Source organism: Eulemur rufifrons, chromosome 1, assembly GCF_041146395.1.
Source record: "Eulemur rufifrons isolate Redbay chromosome 1, OSU_ERuf_1, whole genome shotgun sequence".
Taxonomy (NCBI): domain Eukaryota; kingdom Metazoa; phylum Chordata; class Mammalia; order Primates; family Lemuridae; genus Eulemur; species Eulemur rufifrons.
Genome location: NC_090983.1, coordinates 6,234,726 through 6,245,511, shown reverse-complemented (window position 1 = coordinate 6,245,511; position 10,786 = coordinate 6,234,726). Strand labels below are relative to the sequence as shown.

The 10,786-nt window shown below is 55.5% G+C and overlaps 1 protein-coding gene across 3 annotated transcripts in view; it reads right to left on the bottom strand.

Annotated features, from left to right (window-relative positions):
* Positions 1-7,387: 7,387 nt before the first annotated feature.
* Positions 7,388-10,786, bottom strand: part of USP40 (ubiquitin specific peptidase 40) — an 85,420-nt gene continuing 82,021 nt past the window's right edge. For all 3 annotated transcript variants that reach the window (XM_069468449.1, XM_069468616.1, XM_069468546.1), the window contains exons 31-32: positions 10,413-10,507; positions 7,388-7,499 (exon numbers count right to left, since the gene is read on the bottom strand). In XM_069468449.1, the coding sequence (XP_069324550.1) occupies positions 7,388-7,499; positions 10,413-10,507 (207 nt within the window). The remainder of the gene's footprint in view (positions 7,500-10,412; positions 10,508-10,786) is intronic.

Sequence of the window (10,786 nt, the reverse complement as noted above, 5' to 3'; positions counted from 1 at the left end):
CACGCAGCCGCCCTCCTATGGTGCTACTCCCTCCGCCAGCCTCGCGCACCCGAACGTAGCGGCTCCGGGGCTCGAACACACCAACACAGCTACCTTCGAAACACCGTCCCCAGCTCGGAGTCCCCCGGGGCAGACGCGTCCCGCCCACCCTGGCCCTCGCTGACCCGCATCGAGGGCCACGGGGGACTCTGGCAGGGTCTGGCCTCCCGGGCACTGGGCACTGCTGCAGAAACCGCCTGGCCACGTGCTTTGAGTCACCCCGGGGCCTCCTCTCCGTGTGTCCTTCCACGGCCGCGTCGCAGGGCTCTGTCTCCTGGCCCCGCGGGCCCAGAGCGTGGTTACGGCCCAGCCGCGGCCGTCCCATCGCAGACCGGCCTGTCCTAGGCCCCTAGCGCCCCGCCAGGCAGCCCTGCCGTCGTCCCTGTTTATCGTTAAGGTGTTCTTGGAAACAAAATCCGTCTCTTTCCTGGTTTGAAAGTGGCATGGATATATTTCCAGTACTATTTTAATTTGACACGAAGAGAAAGAGAAAAATCTTTGCTGTTGAAGCCAAGTCAGTGGGCTCCTGTCCCTGAGCTGCCGAGCCTGCCTCCCCGTTTGCCTCAGGGCCTTGTGGTCACCTCGAGGCCGCCTCTGAGCTGTGGGCTGGGGACACGCTCCCGCGCGATGCCACAGGCTTCTGGAGGCCAGCGTGGGGCTGTGAGTGACACAGGCCTCCAGCCCGCCTCTGTGGAGGGAGGGTGTGCGCGTTGGTTGGGTTTCTGTGTGGAAGCAGCTTCCCGGGCTCCGGGAACCTCTGCCTGTCCTGCGGGTCCCAGGCAGTGTCCCGGGGGGGCAGGAGGCATCTGAGCCCTTCTTTCCGTTGGGTGGCCGGAGGCTGGTGCTGTCTTGAGTCTCTGCCCCTATGGTGGCTTTTTGTTTCCTGCTGCCAGGCCTGCTGTCCTTGGAGGTGTTGGCGGGGACTGTGACCCAGTGCCCTCATTGCTCCTGCTTTGCCTCTGTCCCCAGGTGTGAGCTCCAGCCCACCGGCAGGGCCAGCAGATGGCAGTGCCAGCGGCTGGGGAGCTTCCCCAGGGAGAGGGCTACACCCTGGGCACCGTCCCCAGGCGGAGGGCACCCCTGGGCCTCACAGGCCCTGACCGCCCTTCCCTTTCAGAGGTGGCTGTCCTTCACAGGGGCTCGCAATTCGTCTCAGAAAGTGGTTTCCATGCCCAGCCCTGGTGCGGACGCGCTCTGGCCTGGCTGCCAGGCTGGGGCTCCACGCCCCGAGGAGAGGGGCGGTGTTAGGAGCGTCTGTGGCCGTCCGGCCCTTCCAGTTGTGTCGGCCCATCTGACGGGGGAGGAAGCCACCGGAGCCACCGGGCGTTGCACACAGGCGCCTGCAGAGCCGCTGGGTTCGGGACTGGGGCGGTCCTGGCCCTGGGCGGCGCGTCACCTCCGCTTTCTTCCCGGCCGTCTCTGTTCCCTGTCCTCTGTGTACACCAGGTGGGCCCTGCCTCTGTGGCTTGGGGGCACATCCCAGGCCCACCGGTCCACTGTCGCGGCCACCTGTCCCTGCGTGTGTGGTGTTGGCGTTAGGATTCTTGGGTGAGAGAGTCTCATCCTCTGTCCGTGGACTTTGCTGCCTCATTGGAAGTAACGCTGGGTGGGGGATGGTGTATGTCACTTTCCCCCTGGGATTCTGTGTCCCACAGCCCAGCCATTGGAGGTGGAGGAGGTGGAGGAAGGGAGAAGCTAGCCACAGAGGTCACTTGATTGCCCAGGTGGGAAGGCCGAGGCGGGTGTGGAAGCCTGTCTCGCAGTCCCGGCACAGCCGGCAGCCTGGGGCTCTGCGGCGCCCAGAGCAAGCCCTGGGACAAGCTGGGACTTGGGTGAGGAGGGGACACGAGGAGGAAAGCTGCCAGCGGTGGCTTCTGGGGTACCAGGGCCACCCCAAGTCCTTGGTGTCCTCTTGGGAAAGTGTTGGGTTTGGGTCAAGGGTGGTATTGAAAATTAATATGTTGTCAGTGATTAAAACGGCACTGTTTACATAAAAAACATTTTTCTAATTCTAACAAGTTAGAAGTGAAAAGGAATGAGCATGAATGTTCAGGAAACCGCCTGTCGGGTGCTGGGCTGGCGTCCCCACACTGTGGTGGTGTCCTGCCATGCCCCATGTCCCCTTGCGGAGTTCTGGATGGGACTCAAGGTCCTGTCCACGTAGAGCAGGAAGGATCCCTGGAGAGTCTCGGAGAAAAGGTTTCGTGCCCTCAGGTGGGGCTTAACCCTCGTATTTATAACCTTAATTTATACAGTGAGCGCCGTGGAAGCAAATGCCTCTTGTATTGTTATGTACATAGTCCACGCCCGAATGCTGTACATACGTTGTTCTGTGTGTAAATAAAACAAGCCTGTTTTTGATCTTCCATTGTCAGAGCCTTTGTCATCATTCCTTGTGCTTTGATGTAAAATGTCAGTTGGCAAAATCTTTCCAAACTGGATTCAGAATTATATTTTAGCTCTAAAATAGGTTGAATTGTTGGTGGCTGAAAAGCCAAACAGGATGCCATTGAATTTTGTAGGGTGTGGCTCCGTGATCTGTTGGGTTAAAAATTCAGCAAGGAGGTGTGGGGCACTGGGTGGTGCTGAGGTTCTCAGACTCCAAGGCTGCGTGGTCGCACGGATCTTTTCTATAAAGCTGCACACCTGGAGCTCTCCTGTTTGGTCTCAGTACCTTTGTTCCAAGGGAGCTGCCTCTCTGCGATCAAAGTCACTTTGTTATCCCTGGAGTTCCTGGGGTGAGGGGTGGGCACTGGGTTCATGAAAGACAAAATCAGGCTGGTGGGATAAAGAAGGGTTGCACAGGCTTTGGAAGTGCCGGTCAACTCCTTGCAGCTCTTTGTCCCTGTTTCCCTGCTAACAGAGCCCCATTCCCCGCACCCCCCCCCCCCCCCCCCCCCGTGTGCATTTTCCATGTGGCCCGTTCAGGACCTCAGGCCCCATGGTTGTAAGATGGCTGCTGTAGCTCCAGGCATCACATCCAGATGTGACTATGTCCAATGTAAGGTGTGTGGGGGCAGACGCTGCCTCTTGTACATGTCTCTTTTTAAGATAAAGGAAAACTTTTCAGAAGCTGTGGTTTCAGGCCAGGCACGTGGCTGATGCCTGTAATCCCAGCATTTTGGGAGGCTGGGGCAGGAGCATCACTGAAGCCCAAGAGTTGGAGGCTGCAGTGAGCTATGATTGCGCCACTGCACTCTAGCCTGGGTCTAGAGTGACCCTATCTTAAAAAAAAAAAAAAAAAAGCAGCTGTGCCTTCAGCTGACTCCGCTGTTGTCTCTTGGCTAGATCTGCATCAGACACCCATGACTGAACCAGTCAGTGCGAAGGATACAGGACCGTCACGATGCTGACGGCTGACACATTTATATTTTATGCCAGGCATAAAATACAAATCTTACACATATTAACTCCTCTAATCCCCTGACAGTCCTTCGTGGGGGGCATCTCTCTCTTACAGAAGAGGAAGCAGGCTCAGAGGTGCCACATCTTGCCCCATGACACAGCCAGCACGCAGCCAAGATGGCAGTCCCAGGGCAGTCGGGCACCAGAGATCACACCTTTTCGAGTGCTGTGCTTTCCTGCGTCCCAGGCCTCGAGTCAAGCCCAGCCCACGTGACAGGTGAGGAACGACGGCCATGTCCCAGGCAAACTTTCTGGCACAGAAGCCGGGGCACTAACTTCTTGCTGGTGGCACCGCGATGACTGGGCAGGAGCTGGCCTGGGGGGAGGCTGGCGTGGGCTCCCTGGCCTCTACCCGGTGCCAGCGTGGCCTGTCTCACACTGGGCTTGCTCCGTTGTTGGCAAGTGGTCAGGAAGGGCTTCTCCAAGAGACGGCATCCGGGGGCAGTGGGGAGGCCAGATGGCAATCTGAAGGAGAGGGGACAATTCAAGTGTAGTGTGACTGCAAAGTGGAGAAATGTGTGGTCTGTGGTGTTTTCACACTGAACCTCTGGAGAAGTCCCACCAGTTAGAAAAACAGACCGACAAGTGCCCCATCCCGTTTCAACTTGGTCTGACCCAGGAATGTCAGCTGTGCGCTGGATCTGCTCTCCCTTCTGTTTGCTGGAAGAGTGTTTTATTGTGGCCACCCACCCCTTTGTCACACTTGTCACTTAGCTGTAGGCTACTGAACCAGAAATTCCATCCACTGGACCCGACCAGAGCTCTGACCTGGGCTGGGAGCAGGAGTGGGTCGCACCTCTGGGTGCCTCTCTGTGGGGTGGGGGCAGGTGTGGCTGGGTCGTAGGTAGGACGGCCACGTGAAGGTGGGGCCCTGCCACCTTTGAAGCACACGCAGGGCAGGTGCACGGGCACTTGGAGGTTCTTTTGGCAACCTGCCTTCGCCTCTCCCCCACTGTCGTCTGAAGGGAGCTGAAGACACGTGGGCAAGTTGCCCACTTCAAGCCAGGACTTTCACATGTTCCAGGAAAATGGCACTTGGTAGCTGACAGTGTGTCATGGAGCTGCTGGTGGCATCTCAGCACCTGGGAAGAGCCTGCAGGAGGATGGAACCAACAGAGACTCGGGCCTGGCGCAGGCTCCACTGTCCTCTGGGCCCTGGCCTGACCTTGGCCTGATGCAGGTATGCGTGGTGGGGGGTCTAGTTTCGTGAGCCAGGAGACCCCCTGTTTTTGGTCCAGCCAGGCTGAGCCGGGGCCAGTCAGCTGCAACTGAAGGGTCCTGGCTGCCACACTGTGGCTACTGACACAGGGGCCTGGGACACAGCACTTGCCGTGTGCGAGGGGGCGGAGGGACTTGGAACAGCGGAGGGAGCTGGAGACGTTCTCTCACTTCACTCTGGTAGGGAGAGAGGTTGCTGCTTTGCTTTGTTCCCGGAGTGCGGTGAATCTCGACCGTTGGTGTCCCGTCCGTGTGTGTTGCTGCCCCCGTGTGCCGAGCTCTGGGCTCTGGACGGCTGGTGATCAGGACAGAAGGAACCGTGAACCGTCAGTCCCCTGTCCAGACAGCGCAGAGGGGCTGCGGCTCTTGTAATTTGGTCACTCGCAGTTAAGTCTGTTCCAGAGGGAAACCGACCTCTGTGAAGCCACAGTTGTGGATTTTCAGGGAATTCTTGCCTCCTTTCCTTTTTTTTGGCCAGAAAAACATTACTGCTGAATAAATGTTTTCTGCAACTCAACCACCTCTGCCAACCCCACTTCCCTGGAAGGGAGGGAGAGCCGGAGTACTTCCAGTTTCCTCCAATACGACTTTGCCCAGGAGTCTGTATTTATTTAAAACCAAAACACAATTCTGTTTTTCTAAAGCAGCACTGATACAGTATTTCTAAATATAAAGCATGTTTACTTAGCATCTGAAATATGCTTGGGAAAAAAAATCACAAAAGTTCCTCTCTTAAGCAAGTAAAACATGAAGCAGTCAACAGACACTAAAGACTCCAATGTTAAAAATGGTTTATTTTTTAACAAAATTTTAGAGCATTTTCCTTGTATAGCTCAGTCTACCGTAAAAGTAAAAAACAAAACAAAACAAAAAAGGAAGAAAGGGGAGAAAAGAAATGAAAGGAAGAAAGAAGTAGAAAAGAAAAGAAAGGAAGGAAGGAGAGGAAAGAAAAGAAAAAGGAAGGAAATAAAAAGAGAAAGCAAGCGAGCCGACCAGCAGAGCTCCGGCTGGGCAGCACTTCAAGGCACATCCGCCCCCCCTCGGTACTCGCATTGACAGAGACGCTCGTTCAGAGGCCTCTGGCTTCCACAGGCAAAGCTCTTCAGTTGTCACAGTAATATTGTCTTACCCTAAGACGGGCTGAAGGAACATACTAGGAAATATGTCAGTTAAAGTAAAAGAAACGGAACGGCTTGTACACAGAAGGGCAGCGCTTCCGGCACGGTCAGTCATGGCGCTTAGGGTTTTGGTGTCACAACCCGTCCACGGGCACCTGCAAAGACAGGCGGCAGCCGCGCCGAGTCTCCCGAGGGAACTGGGAGCAGCGAGGCACAGTCCAGCTCCGCGCACCCTAAGTGCCTCCACAGAAGTGGGTGCGAAACTTACGAGGCAGAAATGCTCCATTGTACACAGGAGATGAGGCTTTCTCTCCAGTCACGGTTGTGACGGTGCTGGGAGGAGGACAGGGAAGGACAAGCTTGGCCACCTGCTCAGCGTCAGCTCTATGGAAAAGGTGACGTGGGCAAGAGCTGAGCGTGCGGGCGGAGACGCTGTGCCAGCGTCACTTCTCTGCCATCTCAACAGTTCTGGTCTCCTGTCGGTGACGCGGGGCTGGTGAGAAGCTGAAATCCAGACGACGACATCTCAGGAGCGCTGCTGGCCACTTCGCTGGTGTCTGAGAGAGTCGGCCACCCCACGGTCCCGAAGCAGTTCAGTGACTCAGGTACCGTATTTCTGACAAACCCCAGTTGGATCCTTTAAGCTCAACGGTGATCTATGTTGAATTAAGAGGAAAAAATCTTTATACTTCCTTTTTCTGATCTGTTCTAACTGAGGCTACTCAGGAATATGTCAGCGCAGCTGCCCGGGGCGGCTTCAGGCCCACAGACTGTGCCAGGCGTGTCGGCCCTGCCTGCCCCCCCGGCCCCCGGCCCGCAGAGGCTGAGGCTGAGGCCGAGGCGCTGTGGGCAGCAGCGGCCGCGGCAGTGAGAATGTTCTGGTCACAGACCAGCTGGGTCGGACCGAGCCCTCAGCGCGGGGCATACCTGAGGCTGCCTTTGCTCTAGCAGAGCACGTGCAGCTGTGGAGGGTGTCCCACATGTCTCCTCGTATGGAAAGAGCACTAACACGCGAGTGTCACAGTTTTACCGCAGTGCAGAGGGGGAAACAGGAAATACGTGAGGACCAGACAGCGTGGGGGAAACGACGTCCAGAAAGCAGACCACCCTTTCCAGTAAGGCACAAGCCTGGCCGGCCCAGCAGCATGAGATGAGATGTCGGAGCCTTTGTCAATGCCGATGACTGAGAGAGTCATCTAAACAGTGACAGAAGTGATTGAATACATGCGCATTTTATACAGATTATCAGAGTTGAGCAACATGCCATTTTATCCATACCTGTGGTTAATGCACAAGTAGTAAATTTTCTGGTAAAAACGGCAGCTGGGGGTCAGGTGTTGTGTGAGGTCAACACCTGGTTGGCACCTGTGTGCACGTTATCTAGGTCTGGTATGTGTCGCAGAGCTGAGCCACCAAGTGCACCTGCCTGGCCCGAGAGGAGATGTCCTGTGCTTGTGACGAAGCAGAGGATTTGGGACCTGAGGCTGCACAGGAAGCAGCTGGTCCATCCACAGACTGACAACACTCGCCTTCGTGGAACCGACCGGATGGCTGTAGCAGGGGCGCAGAGCCCGCCCCGTGTCCCGGGAGACCTGCCGTGGCCGGTGCTATCTGAAACTCCCAACGTGGATGGAAAGAGAAGCTTCTTGTCCTCGGGGCCGGCCAGGTGTCTCTGCACTGGAGAAGACGTCACTGCTCTGCACGTGGAGGGCTTCTCGGCTGTGGGAGACACAGAGGCAGTCATGGATCTGTGGGGTCACTGCGTTGAAGGGTTTGGAATAACTCCAAAATTCATTCTAATTCCCAGGGGCCAAGTTAGAGTAGGCTGCGGGGACATGTGTCGATAATTTTGACAGCTATTTCCAAACCACCCACCCGAGGACCCCCGGTTACCCTCGCACCAGCCCCCTGTGCGAGAATGGTGGGTCCCCCACACCCTGGCCACGTGGCCTGTCAGACTCTGGGCTTTTCCAATCTGCTGGGTGAAAACGTCTCACAGCAGAGTTATCATTTTTGTAGTTTTAAAACTGAAGTATAACGTTCGTAGAGTACACACACAGCGCCATGAATCATCACACATATACACCCCTGGGTGACACAGCACAATGGCTGCCTTTGCCCCTTCAGTCCCCGGCCCGAGGGACACACCCCTCTGACCCCCACCCGGTAGACTGGCTTTTGCTGGCTGTGACCTGCACACGGATGACGTGACGCTGGGTGCTCAGCACCACTGCCCTTGCCGCTGCTGGGCAGTCTGTCAGCTCCCCCCGCATCCGGCCGGAGGGAGTGAAGCTGCCGTGTGTGTCTTCGTGGAGAACGTAACTTCCAGCGGGGTCGCGGGCTGTGGGAGGTGCACAGGAGACACCGCAGGACGCAACGCCACATTTTCCACAGTGGCTGTTCTAACCCCAGCCCGGCAGCAGGGAGGCCCAGTCACTCTGCATCCTCGCCACGCTGGTGTCGTCCGTCTTTGCCATGCCAGCGTCTCGGGGGTGGGCAGGGATACCAGAGAGTAGCTTGAGCATGTTTTTATATGTCGGCAGGCAATCTGCATTTCCTTCTCTGAACTGTTCATAACCTTTACCTGTATCTTTATGGGATTGTTGGTCTTTTTCTTATTTACTTGCAGGTTTATTTCCAGAATTACAAACAGCCATTTCCTTTGATTCAGCAATTCCACTTGCAGAAATTTGTCCTACAGATATACCCACATCTGCATTGCAAAATGGTGAGTACAGGAGGTTACTCCTGTGACAGTGACAAGCTGGAGAGAGCTGGACAGTCAGGAGGTGGGCACCGTACCGACGCCACGGTCCGCCCGTGCGGCAGGCGCCAAGCTCCAACCACGTGACGTGGCCAAGTGAAAACCGCAAGGTATGCCGAGGAAGTTCTTGTGTCAAAAAAGAAGGAAAAGCACGCCCACGTGCCCCTGTACGCAGAAGGTCCGACAGGGTGTGCAGGCGGCAGGCATGCAGGTCCACCGGGAGTGGCTGTGGGTCTGGGGAGGAGACTCTCAGTGAGCCTCGTTGGTGGCTTTTGAATTTAGAAGCATGTGACTCTATTACTCTCCAAAAAATAGATAAAATAAATGAAAAGCAACACAGTAAGTGGTGACCTCATGGTGCTCATAAAGACACAACTGTCCTATTAGGCAAAGGAGGCAGCTGAGGCTGAGATTTTGGTGACAGCAACATGAATTTTAAAAATGCCCTATCTGAAACAACACAGGTGGAAATGAAGATGACAGGCTTGGAAAACCGCTGGATGACTCAAAGTGACAGCCCTGCTGATAGCTAAGGCTCTGACAGAAGATGCACACGAGAAGTCAGAAGGAGACAGTTTTCATCACTTTCAAATGTGGAAAAAAGGCAACATTTTAGTGTGTATGAAATATTAAATATGTGAGACACATACAGAATTTTCTATGTGACTTTAAATATGTGTGTGTGACTTGCGAGGACAACCCCGAAGCAGCCAGATCCCTCGCTCCAAGGGCACCAGGCCTTGCGAGGTGCAGCATTGTAACTGGGGGTGTAGACTGTCCCTTGGCCTCATGCGGATCCCCGACACGGTGGGGAAGGTGCTCCCAGGAGTCACCCGAGGAAGAGCCCTCCAGTCAAAGGGTGCGCCCTGGAGGAGGGGCCCACGGTAGAGGAACAAAGGAAGCAGAGCGTCATGGTCCAAGACACCACAGCAAGGATGACATCTGGACGCTGTGGGTCCAGGTGTGACTCCAGCATGAACTCACTGAACATGTGTCTACTGAGCATCAACAGAAGCACTGTTCTAGGTTTTCTCCTACGTGGGTAGGAAAAAATAAAGTCTACAAGGCAGGAGCAATTAGAACATAGCAAAGGCTGACTGAGGAGAGAGCCAGAGTTACTGAGATTGGGGGTGGGAGAGGATGGAGACACCCACAGGCCTCTGGCCGTGTGGAGGTGACGCTGCGGGCCAGGTGCTGGGACTGTTGGTGTGAGTTGGCTGAACAGAGTGGTCTGAACTTCACGAGTTCCTGGGGGCCGTTCCAAGAGAGCCTGGCGGTGAGCAAGCCCAGAGGCCAGGAGCCGCCGGCGGTGCAGAGGTCCTCACCGCTCCCGAATGGAAGTGGAGAGAGCTCCCCAGGTGGCGATGAGCTGGGCAGAGGGCTCGGTGGGGAAAGCGCAGGCACCAGCAGCGGGAGGGAGGGCGGGCGGAGGGCAGGAGCCCTAAGGTAGGCAGAGGAGAGCGCCGATGGTGGCGCCCTGGAGGAGGAGGTTGGGGCACTGAAGACGCAGCGTCCCCTGCGGGAGCGTGAGCAGGGTGGGGAGGCGGCAGCTGGATGGGGTGCCCGCTCGGGAGCGCTTATGGAGACTGCATGGAAGGCCGTGACCCGGGAAGTCAGCGAGGCTGCGCGTGGGGGGGAAGGAGGACAAGGGTGCCGGGGAGGAGGACCGGCAGAGGCCTCACAGTGCCGCTGTGGTCCAGGTCGCCTTCACAGGTTCCACAGAAAGGACCAGGAGGAGGCAGTCTGAAGACATGTTGCCATGTGCTTCTCCACGGTGTAGTTTCACAGGGGAGTTCCCTGCCTCAGTTTCCCAGCAGGAGTAGGAAAAAGTCAGAGAGTGGAATGTCGGTGGCAATCCTAATAATTACCTTTTCTTTTTCCCCAGAGCGAGTTGTTGCTGTTTTTCTTTTCCAGTGTCGTCTCTGATTGTACTGAAATCGTCGTCGTCATCAACCAGGAGATTCTACATTTCAAAATAATTAGTAAGCAACATTTTCAGAAAATTTTTAGCCTACATTTGAAAGAGATATGTTTTAAAAATTAACTAAATTGACAAAAGGAGATATTCAAGTTTACATAAACTAGGTTAATAACTGCTAGAAAACCTTCTAGTGTTCAATGAAACAAATCAGGGGGTGGCAGGAACAGCTTCATAAGGAAAATTAACTTTCAACCGTCCGACCTTTGCCTACAACTGTTAGGTTATTAAGTATGAAATGTCCGATTTCCTTAAGTGCTAAGT